Genomic DNA, 18476 nt, shown 5'->3' with positions numbered 1-18476 from the left:
CAATGGTAGAGAAATTATTGGAAAAAATTCTGGGGTCAAAATTAATCTCCACTTGGAGAGACAAAGACTAATCAAGGATAGACAGCATGGCTTTGTCAGGGAGAGATCATGACTAACACGTTTGAATTTTTTGAGGAGGTGACTTGGGGTGTAGATGAGGGCAATGCAGCTGATGGAGTCTGCATGGACTTCAGTAAGGTTTTTGACAAGGCCCAGCATGGGAGACTGATCGGGAAAGTAAGAGCCCGTGGGATGCAGAGCAATTTGAATCCGCTGTTGGTTTCGATATCAGGAGGTAGAGGGTGATGATCGAAGGTTGTGTTAGTGACTGGAAGCCTGTGCCGAGTGTTGTACTGCAGGGATCGGTACTGGGTGTTTTGCTGTAGTTTACAATGACGATCTAGATGTGAAAGTGGGGGCAATGATCAGTAAGCACGCAGATGACATGAATATTGTTGGTGTGGTAAATAGCGAGGCGCAATGCCTTAGATTACAGGACGATCTAAATCAGCTGATCAGATCAGTGGCAAATGGAATTTAACCCTGGAAAGTGTGAAATGATGCATTTTGGGGGGACTATCAAAGTAAGGGAATATACAATGAACAGTAGGACACTGGGAAGTACAGAGGACCAGCGGGATCTTGGGGTGCTTGTCCAGAGATCTCTGAAGGCAGCAGGACAGGTAGATAAGGTGGTTAAGAAGCTATTTGGGATATTTGCCTTTATTAACCAAGGCACTGAATATTAGAGCAGGGAGGTTATGATGGAGCTGTATGAAATGTCAGGCCACAGCTGGAATACTGTCTGGTCACCACACTACAGGAAGGATGTAATTGCACTAAGGTGCAGAGGAGATTCACCAGGATGTTGCCTGGGCTGGAGTGTTTCCGCTATGGAGAGAGGCTGGTTAAACTGGGATTATTTTCCTTCTGTTTTCAGAAGGCTGAAGGGGAACCTGATTGAGGGTCATAGGTCGGAAGAAACTTCTTAATTAATTAAGATAATTAAGAAGTTTCTTAATTATCTTGCTCAGTGCCTTTTAAACCAAATGTTTTTCAATGATCTTGGTTTGCAAAAAGGCAAAATGGAACCAGTGGAGTGCCCACAGGGTTCACCAGGGTGTCACCATGCCACGGGGGGCACACAGAGGCACAGTGGTTAGCACTGCTGCCTCACACACCAGGGACCCGGGTTTGATTCCCAGCTTTTGAAGTCTGCACTTTCTCCCTGTGTTTGCGTGGGTTTCCTCCAACAGTCTGAAAGACGTGCTGGTTAGGTGCATTGACCCGAACAGATGCCAGAGGGTGGCGAGTAGGGGAATTTCACAGTCACTGCATTGCAGTGTTAATGGCTTACTTGTGACTAATAAATATACTTTGCAGAGATCAATCCTCAGGCCCCAACTATTGATATTAATGACTCAGATGCAGGGATAAAGGAATCACCATAGAATCCCTACAGTGCAGAAGGAGGCCACTCGGCCCATTGAGTCTGCACTGACAACAGCCCCACCTACACCCTATTCCCATATTTACCCTGCTAAAACCCCCAACACTAAGGGGAATTTATCACGGGCAATCAACCTAACCTGCCCAAATTGTGGGAGGAAATCGGAGCACCCAGAAGAAACCCAGGCAGACACGGGGAGAATGTGCAGAGTCCACACAGTCACCTGATGAATTTTTTTGTCCGTCTGCGCACAGTCAGAACAACATCCGGTTAGAGTCCAATGGATTTATTTGGAATCACGAGCTTTCGGGGTGACTCAGCTGAGGAAGGAGCAGCGCTCCGAAAGCTCATGATTCCAAATAAACTGATTGGGCTTTAACCTGGTGTGGGATTTCTCACTGTCTTTACCCCAGTCCATCCCCAACCCCCCCACATCACCCCAACCCCCCCACACCCCCACATCACCCCAACCCCCCCACATCACCCCAAACCCCTCACATCACCCCCACCCCATCACCCCCACCACATCACCCCCACCCCATCACCCCCACCCCATCACCCCCACATCACCCCAACCCCCCCACATCACCCCAAACCCCCACATCACCCCAAACCCCCCACATCACCCCCACCCCATCACCCCCACATCACCCCCACCCCATCACCCCCACCCCATCACCCCCACATCACCCCAACCCCATCACCCCAACCCCATCACCCCCACATCACCCCAACACCCCCACATCACCCCAACCCCCCCACACCCGCACATCACCCCCACCCCAACACCCCCACATCACCCCAACCCCATCACCCCCACATCACCCCAACACCCGCACATCACCCCCACCCCAACACCCCCACATCACCCCAACCCCATCACCCCCACATCACCCCAACACCCGCACATCACCCCCACCCCAACACCCCCACATCACCCCAACCCCATCACCCCCACATCACCCCAACCCCCCCACATCACCCCAACCCCCCCACATCACCCCAACCCCCCCACATCACCCCAACCCCATCACCCCCACCCCATCACCCCCACATCACCCCAACCCCATCACCCCCACCCCATCACCCCCACATCACCCCAACCCCATCACCCCCACATCACCTCCACCCCATCACCCCAACCCCAACACCCGCGCATCACCCCCACCCCAACACCCCCACATCACCCCAACCCCCCCACATCACCCCAACCCCATCACCCCCACATCACCTCCACCCCATCACCCCAACCCCATCACCCCCACACCACCCCAACCCCAACACCCGCACATCACCCCCACCCCATCACCCCCACATCACCCCCACCCCATCACCCCCACATCACCCCCACATCACCCCCACCCCATCACCCCCACATCACCCCAACCCCAACACCCGCGCATCACCCCCACCCCAACACCCCCACATCACCCCCACCCCATCACCCCCACATCACCCCCACCCCATCACCCCCACATCACCCCAACCCCCACACCCCCCCCACATCACCCCATCACCCCCACATCACCCCACCCCCCCACGTCACCCACGTCACCCCAGCCTCAGCACCAACATAGGGGGCGGGGCCTAATGGAGGTGCGCGCGCAATCCAGAGGGGCGGAGCCTAACGGAGATGCGCGCGCATCCCGGGGTGAGGGGCGGGGCTAGTTGGAGGTGCGCGCGCATCCCGGGGGTGAGGGCGGGGCTAGTTGGAGGTGCGCGCGCATGCTGAGGTCGGCGGCTGTTGGCGCCAAGTGAGTGAGTGAGTGTCCGGCCGGCGGAGGCCAGTGCGACAGCGGGACGTTCCGGGTGTTAGTGCCGAGGCTCCGTCCCGGCTAGCGAGCGGCCCTCAGAGCCCTGGCGGTAGCAGGGCCCGTCTGTCCCCCTCCCTCCCACAGCAGGTTGTCCTGGGGGCTTGGGGTGAGTGTCCGGGGCCTGGACAGGAGCAGCTCCCCCAACAGCAGCCGAGTGCGCGGCCATCCGGGTTTGTGTTTCAGTGCGGGTCAGGGCCGCTGCAGCTGGCAGGGTATTCCCCTGCTGTACTCCTCAGGGCTTGTTGTTATGATGTGGAAACCTGGCAACCAGTTAGTGCACAGCAAGCTCCCACAAACAGCAGTGTGGCACTGAGCAGATCACCCCTTTCTGCCATGTTAACTGAGCGGTCATTGTGCGGTGTAAACCCCCTGATCTTTCAAATAATGCTATGGGATCTTCCCATCCACACCTGAGAGCTGTCACCCAATGCTGCACTGCAACAGTGCAGCACTGCCCCCAGTACTGCACCACACTGGGTGCAGCACTGCCCCACACTGGGTGCAGCACTGCCCCACACTGGGTGCAGCACTGCCCCCAGCACTGCACCACACTGGGTGCAGCACTGCCCCACACTGGGTGCAGCACTGCCCCACACTGGGTGCAGCACTGCCCCCAGTACTGCACCACACTGGGTGCAGCACTGCCCCCAGTACAGCACCACACTGGGTGCAGCACTGCCCCCAGTACTGCACCACACTGGGTGCAGCACTGCCCCCAGCACTGCACCACACTGGGTGCAGCACTGCCCCCAGCACTGCACCACACTGGGTGCAGCACTGCCCCACACTGGGTGCAGCACTGCCCCACACTGGGTGCAGCACTGCCCCCAGTACTGCACCACACTGGGTGCAGCACTGCCCCCAGTACAGCACCACACTGGGTGCAGCACTGCCCCCAGTACTGCACCACACTGGGTGCAGCACTGCCCCCAGTACTGCACCACACTGGGTGCAGCACTGCCCCCCAGTACTGTGCTGTAACAGTACAACTCTGCCCCCCAATACTACACTGCACTGGGTGCAGCACTCCCCCCAATATTGTAGTGCAACAATGCAGCACTCCCCCAATACTGTGCTGTAACAGTGCAACTCTTCCTCCAGTACTACACTGGGTGCAGCACTCCCCCCAATATTGTAGTGCAACAATACAGCACTCCCCCAATACTGTGCTGCAACAGTGCAACTCTCCCCCCCAATACTACACCACTGCGTGCAGCACTCCCTGAATACTGCACCATAACAATGCAGCACTCCCCCAGTACTGTGTGGCAACAGTGCAGCACTCCCCAATACTGTGCGGCAACAGTGCAGCACTCCCTCAATACTGTGCGGCAACAGTGCAGCACTCCCCAATACTGTGCCGCAACAGTGCAGCACTCCCCAATACTGTGCCGCAACAGTGCAGCACTCCCCAATACTGTGCGGCAACAGTGCAGCACTCCCCAATACTGTGCGGCAACAGTGCAGCACTCCCCAATACTGTGCGGCAACAGTGCAGCACTCCCCAATACTGTGCCGCAACAGTGCAGCACTCCCCAATACTGTGCCGCAACAGTGCAGCACTCCCCAATACTGTGCCGCAACAGTGCAGCACTCCCCAATACTGTGCCGCAACAGTGCAGCACTCCCCAATACTGTGCCGCAACAGTGCAGCACTCCCCAATACTGTGCCGCAACAGTGCAGCACTCCCCAATACTGTGCCGCAACAGTGCAGCACTCCCCAATACTGTGCCGCAACAGTGCAGCACTCCCCAATACTGTGCCGCAACAGTGCAGCACTCCCCAATACTGTGCCGCAACAGTGCAGCACTCCCCAAATACTGTGCCGCAACAGTGCAGCACTCCCCAATACTGTGCCGCAACAGTGCAGCACTCCCCCAATACTGTGCCGCAATAGTGCAGCACTCCCCCAATACTGTGCCGCAACAGTGCAGCACTCCCCCAATACTGTGCCGCAACAGTGCAGCACTCCCCCAATACTGTGCCGCAACAGTGCAGCACTCCCCCAATACTGTGTAGCACTTCCCCAATATTGCGCCGCAACAGTGCAGCAATTCCCCCAATGCTGTGCAGCATTTCCCCCCAATACTGTGCCACAACAATGCAGCATTTCCCCCAATACTGTGCTGCAACAATGCAGCACTCCGCCCATACTGTGCCGCAACAATGCAGCACTCCCCCCATACTGTGCCACAACAGTGCAGCATTTCCCCCCATACTGTGCCACAACAGTGCAGCATTTCCCCCCATACTGTGCCACAATAATGCAGCATTTCCCCCCATTCTGTGCCGCAACAATGCAGCATATCCTCCCAGTATTGTGCCACAGCAGTGCAGCACTTCCCCCCAATACTGCGCTGGAACAATGCAGCACTCCCCCAGTACAGCACTGCAGTGTCAGTCTTGATCTTCACCCTGGAACCCAGAACTTTGAGTTTCAAAGAATCACGACTGACACACAAACAACACGATAATGACAAAACGGTCGTGTTTCAGTAATGTTGATTGAGGAAAGCTCAGACACCAGGGAGAATGCCCCTACTCTACTTTGAATTTGGTGGGTTATTTACAAGTGGGAGCAGACAGTCTGTACTTAATGAATTATTGTTGAAACAGCAATTCTTGACGGCACTTGCTCAGTATTCCATTTTAGTGTCAGTGCAAATCTCTGGAGTGGGGTTTAAATCCCTATGATTTGAGTATAGGGATAGGGATGTTTTGCTGTAATGGTATAGGGCGGTGGTGAGACCACAGCTGGAGTATTGTGTGCAGTTTTGGTGTACTTATCTGAGGAAGGACGAACTTGCTATAGAGGGAATACAGCGAAGGTTTACCAGGCTGATTCCTGGGATGACAGATCTGTCATGTAAGGAGTGGCTAAATCGAAGAGTGAGAGGGAATCTCATAGAAACCTGTGCAATTCTAAGAGGTTAGATTCAGAAAGAACGTTCCCAATGATGGGGGAGTCCAGAACTAGAGGTCAGAGTTTGAGGATAAGGGTCAATTGAAGTAAGGAGAAATTTCTTTACCCAGAGGGTGGTGAATGTGTGGAATTTACTACCACAGAAATTAGTTGAGACCAAAACATTGTGTGATTTCAAGAAGAAATTAAATATAGCTCTTGGGGCTAAAGGGATCAAGGTATTGAATTTGATCAGCCATGATCAAAATGAATGTTGGAGCACCCTCTAAGGGCTGAATGGCCTTCTGCTTCTTGTTTCTACGTTTCTATATAAATAGGGGACTGACTAAGTGTCACCACCGAATCAACTACAATTACAATTTTGCTTCTAATTACAAATCATTGTTACTGTGATATTTTGAGAACAGTATGTCCCTTTGAAAGTTAAAATTAAATTTGGAAAGCTGCAATATTGTCAGGAGAAAATGGAAAATCTATTAAGTTATAAACCTTAATACTTTACCAACTGGAAGCTTTAATTGTGTCTGCCTGTTTGTATTCCCCAGTTAATGCTTTTGCACTCAGTCCAACCATCTCACCTTCGACAGGCCATGTGTTGAGTTTATTAGTTTTTCTCTAACAAAAGTTCATATATCAATCTCTCAGGTGTGAATGGAGCAAAGACTGAGCTGAAGGAGAGATTATGTTGACCTTGTGAAATGGCTGGAGGAACAGAAGGGAGGGGGTTGAGGAATGAATAGAGCCTAGATGCTGTGCAGCTGCCGATGGGTGTGCTGGACTAGTGTGACTTGGTGCAAAGTATGATTTGAATAGCAGATTTTTGGATGTTGAGTTTGTAGAGAGACATTGGTTACAAGAACATTTGAGTAATTGGTTCTGAGTTTGATAACAGCTTTAATGAAGCTATCAACAGCAAATATTTAAGTCAGTGGTGGAGTTGGGCAACGTGAGTTAGATGGTTAGAATACCTCCTGTTCCTAACTTTGTATCGTATTTAATCAAACCAACACTACAGATCGTGGAAACTGCCAAAACTAGGGCCATGAATGCAAGAGAGTCACTTATGAATGGAGAGTTGAGGCAAAACACCTTTACTCAAATGAAATTGGGGAACTCGATACACTTGGATTGGCAATTAACTGAAGCTTGATTAAAAACATGAGGGAGAAAGGAATTGCTGATAGGATTAGATCAGGACGGGAGGGATTTGGTAGAACATAGACCAGTTAGTTTGAATGGCCTGTTTCTGTTCTGTACATACTACGGAAATGCCCAACAACATCATCCATTGACATGGAATCAGCTTACACATCTGCGCTGGTGACACCCAGCTCAAGCTCTGAACTGTCTCTGCTATCACTGTCTAAAATCTGGATTGAGATGAACCACGACTTCCATTTAAGACTAAAGCATTGTCTCCAGCCCCCAGGATAAACTCCATACCCACTAACTCTACTCCCCTTTGTTTATTTCAAATGAATTCCACCTTGAGTTTAATGACCTCATTGATGTGTGTTGCAATTTCTATTGATGTGTCTGCTTGCAAACCAAAGTAAATGAAGTTGGACTTTTGTTACCTTCCTTCTAATTTCCCCTCTCTTTGTGGTTTATTTGTTGCACTGCGTGGTTCTTTTAAGATTTCCATGCATACATCTGAAAGTGACCATTGCTTCTGCAATGTTAGTTATCCTTGATTTGGATTACAGGATGGATCCCTGAGATGTAGAAGTAATCAATTGGCTAAGAGCAGAATGGAGCACAGGAGTGGTGGCGGATAGTGTGGCCAATTGTGTTGGAAAATGCGGAGAGGGATAACGTTCCTGCATCTTGTTTAGACTTTAGCTAGCTTGTTTCAAAAGGTGGCTTGTTGAGAAGGTGAGAATGTATTTGCAATATTTAATAACTGGACCCCACCTCCGGTAAGCACCAAACATGTGAAATACTATCAGTTTGTATCAAATAAAATTCACTTTTAGTGTATTTGGAAATATGTCAGAAGCACAATGTGAGACTGGTTCATAATACCATTTCTTTTCCATGTGATTAAATTGTTGCAATGTAATTTATTTAATCAATTGCCATCTTCATTATTCCTATTTCCTTTATCCAGTCCAATCATTTTCACCCCCTCAGTCAGCGCCAGAGACGCGGGTTCGATTTCCGGTTTGGGTCACTGTCTGTGCGGACACTGCAGGTTCTCCCCGTGTCTGCATGGGTTTCCTCCCACAGTCTAAAGACGTACTGGTTAGGTGCATTGGCCATGCTAAATTCTCCCTCAGTGTATCTGAATAGGCGCTGGAGTGTGGCAACTAGGAGGTTTTCACAGTAACTTCATTGCAGTATTAATGTAAGCCTACTTGTGACACTAATAAACTTTAAACTTCACATTGGTATTTTTCTTTTTCAAAAATTGGTTGAGGCAGAGTGTTTGAGTATCTTTCAGACAGAAGCAGATAGATTGTTGAACATCCTGCAGGTGAAAGGTTATTGGGATAGGCAGGAATGTGAAGTTGGGGTTAAAATTAGATGAGCTCTGATCTTACTGAATGGCAGAGCAGGCTCAAGGGACTGAGTGACCCACTCACAATTCATATGTTTGTATGTTTTAAAGGTGCTAATATAAATGCTAACTGTTAGCTATTTGAATGCTTTGGTGGCTAAATACTTGCAGATTTACAAAGCTGAATAGTATAAACTGCATGTTTAGATTCTGTCTGTTGTCTTTTGTCTTTCTGTTGATCTGTATCCAGACACAGTACCTACTTAATGTTTGAGGAACTGTTGTATTCTTATTCTGATGGCTGTTCTATTTCTCATCTTCATACTTTGCAGGGTATACCATGCAGGATAGCATCAAACTAGCCTCGTGTGGGGATGACATCAAAATTTGGGACTCGGTTTCAATGACAGTGGTGGAGCAATTTAACCCTCATAAGAAACCCTGTGAAGTAACTTCTGTTTGCTGGACTATTGATAATATCCTTTGGAGCTCATTGCTGTCAGTAACTATTACATTTTTATAAGTTAAATGCAAAATTGATCAGTTGCCATTGGAATGTTGTGGCTATGGATTTTGTCTTTGAGGTTTCCTCAAAGAATCGAGGGTGACTGGCCTCCACTCCAGTTCAAAGGCAAGTCCAATGCATGGTCTGCAGACTCTGCCACTTGAGAGTGACTGAAGGGTCAGGTAAATGAGTTGGGAAATTTGTGTGCCTCAGCTTCACCTCTGTGTGTTCCTAAGTGTCTCGATGTGTTTGGTGCCTCCCTAAATAGATCATCTTCGTTTTGGTTAGTCACAAGCCAGGGTCTACCATGAGTCAGTGGGGATGGTTGACCTTTTCAGGGATTGTTTGTGGCCATCCCTACAGCATTCCCACTTTCCTCCTGGGAGTCTCCTGCCACAACCAAAGTTCCAAGTAGAGCAGTTACTTTGAGATTCTGAATAAGACAGAGTGACATGTCCCATCCAGTGGAGCTGGTTTTGAGTGATTAGCATCCTGACACTGGGCATGTTGCTTTGGGCGAGGATTCCCCCTTTCATTCAACTGAACTTGGTTGATGTTGTGAAGGCACTGCTAATGGTACTTCTCCAGCACGGTGAGGTGTCTGCTGGAGGTTGTCCAAGTCTGTGAAGCACATGGGAGAGCAGGGATCACTGCTGCCCTATGAACCTCAATCTCAAGTTTGAGATCCTGGATCTCCAATATTTTTTTCTTTCATTCTCTGAAGGCAGATCTGCCACATTAGAGACAATTTGGGGATTTTCCCATCCTGCCCACCATAGGAATGGTAGCGGGTGGGGGAGGAATGTGCTCAAATCCGTTGACCTCGGGTGGAATTTTTTGGTCTTGGGCGAGTGTGGTTGGAAAATCCCACCCAATGATAAATTTTGATGTTTATGTCTGTCTTCTTCAAGAGGCTCACAACTTCTGTGAAAAATAGTTTCATAAAATGATGATAGAATCTGTCAATAGGACTCCAAGCTATCGTAAGTGAAATGTAAGTGTGCAATACAGTGTCCTTAAGTTAACATGGCAGAATGAATGTGCCGTTATTATCAGCACCCTTCTTAACCATGATCACCACCATTTATGTTCCCTTCGTCTCTTTGCCCATGACATCTTTGTCAATCTCTTCCCAGCCTCCATCTATCGCTGGCCCTTTATCCAGCTCCTATTGCTTCACACAACCCTCCCTTCCACAATATAAATTGCACCCTATTTCCTGTTCTTTTTAGCATTGACAAAGAGTCATCCAGACTCAAAATGTTAGCTCTGTTCTCTCTACACAGATGCTCAAACGTGCTGAGCATTTTCTGTTTTTGTTTGATTCCAGCATCTGCAATGATTTACTTCTATATATAAAGATATGAATTGTTTCATATTTAACTCCCTGGTCCCTCGTTGTGTTTGAATTATAAGTTGCTTTCTAATCATTGTGTTGTCTTTTCAATGCTGCAGTGTTTGCTCATTCATTCCTGTCTCCATTATTCTCTTTCAGACCCCTTCATATCACAGCTGCTTGTTTGATAGCTAATGCTTCCGTGTTGCCCACTAATTCCCCAACGTCATTCTGAAATGCACTTAAACTCTTCCCAAGTTATAAAAATTCCCTCAAATTTGTTTGAAATTGTCTAGAGATTTTGGAGTGGATAAAAGAGTCAGCAGAATATTTTATTTGAACTTTGAGCAATGTTTTTTAGTCTGGTTTCAACTTTAATAAACCTCTTTATAAAAATTCAAGCATTTTTAAAATCTTCAGTGTTTGAAAGATACTGAATAGCCAAGACACGTTTATTTACAAAGCATGTTGTCCTTCAGTTAGTATTTGGCTCTTGTAATGAGACAAAGTAACGTCATTTGTGAAATCATTTTACCTTCATTCCTGTACATCAGTGTGTGGTGAGCTCATCTAGCAGTGGTGACAAGATAGTGCTGTCATCCTGTAGATCTACTCCAGTTCCTATAAAAGATCTTGCTGAAGGGGTAGGTAATTATTTGTTATTTAAAAGTCTAAAACTAACTTCAGGTTGCAGAATAATGTTTGGAGAAATTCTTTTTGCACTGAGCTTCATTAATTATAATAACTTTCATTTAATGTATGTGAGCCCATTTTGATAATTAAATTTTGTCTCGTTCCACAGAAAAAGCAGACATGTTTGAGTCTGAATTCTACTTCCAAATGTATTGTAAGTGGAGGTCTCGATAACACAGTCAATATCTGGGATATAAAATCGAAGAGATGTCATAGGACGCTAACGGTATTGTTTTCAACAATGATTAAGAGTTAGTTAATATTTCAGCTTGCTGTACCATGACAAAAATGTCACAATTTCATGTTCATGATCCCCATCTATAATTAAGGTGGATAGTTTCAAAGTAAGGAGCTGTCCCTTTAAGACAAAGGCAAGGAAGAATTATTGATCTGAAAATCTCTAGAATTCATTATCCTGGAAAGAAGTGGAAACTGGATCATTCAATATATTCTTTGCTTAGCTAGATATTTTTGATCTAGGGTTATGGGCACACCAACAAAGTAAAGTTGAGGCCAAGATCAGATCAGCTATAATCTTACTGAATGGTGGAACATGCTTGAGGAGCTGAATGGCCAATATTTGCTCCCATTTCCTATAACCAGATCACAAAGACTGTCTCTTCCCTCAGAGACATGAGGAGGAGGATTCAGCACATATTGATCAAGATCTTTTACTTGCAGCTTCTGATTCCTTGGCATGGAGCTTTTGGTCAAAGTTAGGGCAGGTTCATTGAAAATCATGGAATCCCTACAGTGCAGAAAGAGGCCATCTGACCCATTGAGCCTGCACTGATTTGCCGAAAGGGCATCCCATCCAGGCCCTTTCCTCCCTACCCCGATAACCCCATATATTTACCATGGTTAACCTACCTAAACTACACTTCTTTGGACACTAGGATCATTTACATGGCCAACCCACCTAACCCGCACATCTTTGTTGGGCTGAGAGAGGAAACCGGAGCACCTGGAGGAAATCTGTGCAGACACAAACCAGGAATCGGACCCAAGTCCTTGGTGCTGTGGGGCAGCAGTGCTAACCATTGTGTCACTGTGCTATCACAGCATATGTAGAATTTCAAATTGGACATTGACTTGTGTTTTTTACTTTCTTTCAGTTTCAGTTATAGAAAATGAAAAATGCATTGAGTGTTGCATTCTGGTAGTTGAACAAAATATTTTGATGCGAATCCTAGACTCTGCATCAACAGTTTTGAAAAGTAATTTTACATTTTATTTTGCAATGTAATTTGTAGTATCTTTCATCCATTTCCTCTTCTCTGACTGTGTGGATAGAAGCATTTATTGTTTTAATATGAAAGCTTGAATTCCAACACCGACAGCTGTGTTTACATAAAGTGCCTTCAGATTAAATGATGGCTATGTCATTTAAATCAGTAAAGATGTTTTCCTTTATCCTTTAATGGCCAGCATTTGTTGTCCATCCCTCGCAGCTCTTGATCTGCGTGGCTTATGGGGCCATTTCAGTGTCAGCCCCATTGCTATTGATGTGAGTCACAGGTAAGGATGGCAGATTTCCTTCCCTGAAGGAAGGAAAGGACATGAATGAACCAGATGAAGGTCGTGCCTTACTAACCTTATTGAGTTCTTTGAGAAGGTGACCAAAGAGGTGGATAGGGGTAAGGCAGTAGATGTGGTATATATGGATTTTAGTAAGGCGTTTGATAAGGTTCACCATGGTATGCTTCTGCAGAAAATGCAGATGTATGGGATTGGTGGTAATTTAGGTACTTGGATCAGGAATTGGTTAGCAGATAGGAGACAGAGGGTGGTGGTTGATGGTAATTATTCATCATGGAGTTCGGTTACGAGTGGTGTGCCTCAGGGATCTGTTTTGGGGCCACTGCTGTTCGTAATCTTTATTAATGATCTGGATGAGGGTATAGTTGGATGGATTAGTAAGTTTGCTGATGACACCAAAGTCGGAGGTGTGGTAGATTGTGAGGAAGGGTGTCGAAGTTTGCAGGGTGACTTGGACAGGTTGCAGAGCTGGGCCGCGAGGTGGCGGATGGAGTTTAATGCGGAGAAGTGTGAGGTAATCCATTTCGGTAGGAATAACAGATGTGTTGAGTATAGGGCTAACGGGAGGACTTTGAATAGAGTGGAGGAGCAGAGGGATCTAGGTGTATGTGTACATAGATCCCTGAAAGTTGGGAATCAAGTAGATAAGGTTGTTAAGAAGGCATACGGTGTCTTGGCGTTTATTGGTAGGGGGATTGAATTTAGGAGTCGCAGCGTCATGTTGCAACTGTACACAACTCTGGTGCGGCCGCACTTGGAGTACTGTGTGCAGTTCTGGTCCCCACATTACAGGAAGGATGTGGAGGCTTTGGAGAGGGTGCAGAGGAGGTTTACCAGGATGTTGCCTGGTATGCAGGGGAGGTCCTATGAGGAGAGACTGAGGGATTTGGGGTTGTTTTCGCTGGAAAGAAGGCGGCTAAGAGGGGATCTTATAGAAACATATAAGATGATTAGAGGTTTAGATAGGGTGGATGGTGATAGCCTGTTTCCTCGGATGGAGAAATCTAGCACGAGGGGGCATGGCTTTAAATTAATGGGGGGTAGTTATAGGACGGATGTCAGGGGCAGGTTCTTTACCCAGAGGGTGGTGAGGGACTGGAATGCCCTGCCTGCTGCAGTTGTAAATGCGCCTAGTTTGGGGGCGTTTAAGAGATTGGTGGATAGGTTTATGGACGAAAAAGGAGTGGTTTAGATTAGTGGGTCAATGTTTTTTTTTAAAAATAAGACTGGTCGGCGCAACATTGTGGGCCGAAGGGCCTGTTCCGCGCTGTAATGTTCTATGTTCACAACAATTGATATAATTTAATGATCACCATTATTGAGACTAGCTTTCAATTCCAGATTTATTGATTGAATTTAAATTCTACCAGCTGCCATGGTCTGATTTGAACCTATGTCCCCTAGGCATTAGCCTAAGCCTCTGGATTACTAGTCCCGTAATATTCCCATTACCTTCCCTCAAGGCATTGATGTTCGTTATATATAATAAATGAGGCTGATCTGAACAGTTTCTCTATGTTTGCTCCATGTAAACTAAAGCAGATAAATAATTTAATATTTAGCCTAAGCAAGTATTTCCTTGTTGTGCCTTCTTGGAGAATGGTAATGTAATAGACACAAATATCTAGCACTTGACTATTAGGATGGGTATTGTTATTAAGAATCCTAGGTCGTTCTGTTGTAGAACTAGATGAGAGTCATGTCCCACAAAAGTAAATGTTCAGATTGCTTATTGAAATAGCTAACTCCCTCGAGACCTGAGAAGATCAGGGCAGCACTGCTGCCTCACAGGACCCAGGTTCCATTTCCGGCTTAGGTCACCGTCCCTGCGGAGGCTGCATGTTCTCCATGTAACTGCATGGGTTTCCTCCGAGTGTTTCCTCCCATAGTCCAAAAGACGTGCTGGTTAGGTGCATTGGCCATGCTAAATTCTTCTCAGTGTAACCAAACAGGTGCCAGAATCTGGCGACTAGGAGATTTTCACAGTAACTTCGTTGCAGTGTTAATGTAATCCTACTTGTGACACAAATAAATAAACCTTAAGATCTGAATAGGTATCACCCCACCCACCTATTTTCCCTGAGCTTTGAAATACTTAGCTTTTTGTTCAGGGTGTGTTTTCGTGTTTAAGCACCTTAAAGCATCTTCCAACCCATGCAATACTTTTCTATGTTCCTAATTGTTAGAGTTATCTTTGATATTTTTGTGCTTAATCCATTTTTTTTTACAATTTTCATCTCTAAAAACAGCTTCCATTTTAATGACTAACTCACAATGTTCTTTGCAGGATCACAGGGAAGAAGTCAGTAGTGTATGTTTCAATTGGAATGACTACTATATAGCATCAGGTTCCCGCAGTGGTGATATTATTGTACACAGTGTTACAACTAATATTTCCAGCGCTCCATTTGGTCATGGTAAAACACAGGTATGTACTTTCTTCAGCTAGTGCTTTAATATTTTGTCTATGCTCTTTTGTAAACTGGCAGTTTGTGGAGGAAATGAGTTGTCAGATATAATTGATTGGCCTTGGTTCAGGAAGATATTGGAAATAATCTTAATTTGGGGTTTTTTGGGATAATTTATTGGATGCACTACCTGAAAGGATGGTGGAAGTAGATTTGTAATAACTTTCAAAAGAAATTGGATTAATACAGCAATAAGATTGACAAATCTCATTGCTGTTTTTTTCAGGCAACTGCTGAACTTTTTTTTCTTTGTTCTTTGAAGTGTAGGAAGTTTTATTTCAGTTGGGCAGCATGGTCAGTGCAGGATTGGAGGGCTGAAGTGCCTCTTCCTGTGCTGTAATTTTCTTTGCCCTTCATTCTAATACTTGAAGGGAGAAAAAATGCAGCACTAAGGAGAAAGGACAGGGAGTGTTTGGTTGACCTCTCTCTGAAGAAGCCATGCCGACTAGTCTGTTCCAACCTTGCCTCTCAAGTCAAGAAAGATGCTCTCCTTCAGAATTTTCCCCAAGCTTCCCTACCATTGACATGAGACAACCTTTCTTAAATAGCAGAACCACATTAGCTGTTCTCCAGTCCTCTGGCACCTTAGGTTCATGTTGCACTATCTGTAACCCCCATGACTTGCCTGGGTTTGCAAAACCTCACTTACTGTGCTGTCTGGAGACAATACACATCTCTTTAACCTGTGATCAGTGCTCCTTCCACACACATTGTCAGCCACTTTAGGACTTGAACAGCTGGTTAGGTGTAAAGATTCACATTCTAATCAGTAATCTGTAAACTGTCTGTGCTTTATACACTCTGACTGAGACCAGAACTCTCCATTCACCTGAAGAAGAGGAAATCCCCTCGAAAGCTAGTGAGTTTACTATCAAATAAATCGGTTGGACTAAAACCTGGTGTTGTCAGACTTTTTACTGTGTTTACCCCAGTCCAACGCTGGCATATCCACATCATGACTACGTTGGGATCCAGTACAAGGATGACGAGAATGGAAGTTGCTGGTTACTGACCTGTATTGTGTTGCAGTAAGTTAGTGGATATTGCTACCCAGGACAAATCTCATTGCTGTTTTTTTCAGCCAGCTACTGAGCTCTGGGAGAAGTTATGTTTGTGTTAAAGTTCAGCTGAGTCCAAATATGAAACTGTGCTGAATGAACTTAGTTCAGAAATGTATTCAACTAATGTGTCCTCCTCTGCCCACGCTAAATAAATAAACTTTAAAAACATCTTGCTTGAAGATGCAGTGTTAGTTTTCACATGTACACTGATGACCCACTGTTTTACTTTACAACTATCCCTCTTGATTCCTCCTCCATTGGTAAACTATCAGGCTGCTTATCCAACGTTCAGTACTGGACAATCAGAAATTTCCTCCCAATATTGGAAAGACTGAACCCAATGTTTGCCTTCCCTGTTTCAAACTCCATTACTTAGCTCCTGACTCCATCCTGCTCCTTAGCCACAGTCTGACGTTGAGATACTCTGTTCACAACCTTGGTGTCACGTTTGATCTCAAAATGAGCTTCCTCCAAACTCACACCATTGCCAAGACAGCCTGTTTCCACCTCTAACGTTGCCCATCCTCACCCTTGTCTCAGCTTATCTGCTGCTGAAACCCTCATTTTAATGAGAAGTTTAAGTTATTGGTAATAAGCACCGGTTTCTTCATCTTAATATTGTTGCTGCAAAATCTGAATGTTTATCTGTCAACAAATTGGAATTGTTTGTTGCTTTCCCTGGAACTAGAACAGCCCTACACAAATCACTTCAAAAGAATGAAACATAATTGAGCTTGGTTTTGTCTTCGGAGCACAGTTAGTGACTGGTTACATACTGCTTCATGTATCATGTTGGACTAAATCTTCAGTTCAGATGAGAATGTATTTAAAATGAAATGTTTTCTCCACAAATTGAGTTGACTTTAAGCAGAGAATGCCAGAGGTAATCAGTAGTCAGGGAGCACCTGTGGAAAGTGATAGTGTTAACATTTTGGGCCAATGACCTTGTAACAGAATTTAAGCAGCATTCTTTGTCCCAGGAAATGATCCACGGAATTACAGGTCAGCTGTTAGAGAATTGAACCAAATTATATTTTTCATGGTGATGGAGAAAATTCCATATTCTGTTTCGACCTTGGTCCATGGTTGCACATTTCAAGTATTTCTGCTTGACTTTTTCTTTCTTTCAGCCAGTGCAAAATTTGAAGTATTCCATCTTTAAGAAAGCTTTATTGGGAAGCGTCCATGACAGTGGAACTGTAACTCTTTGGGATGTTAATACACAACAACCTTACCACACCTTTGAAAATGCACACAAGGCTCCAGCTTCTGGACTCTGCTTTTCACCAGTAAATGATTTATTGTTCGCCACAGTTGGTTTGGATAAAAAGATCAACTGCTATGATTCATCCAGCAAGATGTAAGTATGTGTTGGGATGTGTTGCAGGTACTTTACATATTCTCATGATGGATTGTTAGTATGAAGATCATAGCTTTTCTTGAAATATGCTTTTAACTCGATGTGGGTGCAGAAGGCACAAATTCAGAATTTGCAGATGAAACACAATTTGGATATGTGGTGAACTCTGGTGGCATGGACAGATGTGTGGCAGGTTAAATTTGAAGGCAAGTGTGAGTGGTACATTTTGATTGGAAGAATGAAGAGAGACATTATAAAATCAAGGGAGTGCTGAAATTGAAGTACCTGGGGCCATGCATGTACAGATTGTTGAAGGCAGCCTTTGAGGAGGTTCACAACACTATCCTTCTCCGCTGCCATCCAGCTTGGTGGGATTGCTGTCATGTGGTTTCTTGTTTAATCATAGCCATGGCTTCTGTTCCTGGAAATCACAAAGTATGTTTTAGACCCCGACCTTTGCCTGGAGCCATCTCAAATAGAACAGCTTCCCATCCATTTGATACCTGATTTCAATGCCAGGATCACCATCATGGAAGGCATTGAGAGAGCATTGCAGAGGAAAACATGCTGAAGTGGGTTAGTGTAAGCACACAGCCCTGTTTAACTCAATTAGTAACTGGGAATGTGTCAGAGGACTTCCCATCATCCATGGACACATAAGCGTGCTGTCAAAAAGAGTTGAACCATAATGATACGCTTTTCCATAACCTTTCAAAGGCCCTTGGGGCCCTCAGAGGTATTGGTCAGATCAGCTAATCTTGTGTCGAGATCCGTGTTCTGTTCTTGGCAATTTTTGGGTTGTTTTCGTTGGAAAGAAGGCGGCTAA

At 45.9% G+C, this 18476-nt stretch overlaps 1 protein-coding gene across 1 annotated transcript in view; it reads left to right on the top strand.

The window, feature by feature from the left end:
- Positions 1-3218: 3218 nt before the first annotated feature.
- The window catches only part of nedd1 (NEDD1 gamma-tubulin ring complex targeting factor), a 42024-nt gene continuing 26766 nt past the window's right edge, over positions 3219-18476 (top strand). The window contains exons 1-6 of the mRNA XM_080207125.1: positions 3219-3370; positions 9021-9166; positions 11081-11173; positions 11332-11448; positions 15049-15189; positions 17421-17650. Of these exons, the coding sequence (XP_080063251.1) occupies positions 9029-9166; positions 11081-11173; positions 11332-11448; positions 15049-15189; positions 17421-17650 (719 nt within the window). The 5' untranslated portion in view covers positions 3219-3370; positions 9021-9028. The remainder of the gene's footprint in view (positions 3371-9020; positions 9167-11080; positions 11174-11331; positions 11449-15048; positions 15190-17420; positions 17651-18476) is intronic.

The sequence above is a fragment of the Carcharhinus amblyrhynchos genome, chromosome 19 (assembly GCF_965287045.1).
Source record: "Carcharhinus amblyrhynchos chromosome 19, sCarAmb.v2.hapA, whole genome shotgun sequence".
In the NCBI taxonomy this organism is placed as follows: Eukaryota; Metazoa; Chordata; class Chondrichthyes; order Carcharhiniformes; family Carcharhinidae; genus Carcharhinus; species Carcharhinus amblyrhynchos.
Note: the sequence above shows the minus strand (reverse complement) of the source record. Positions and strands in the feature narration are given on the sequence as shown.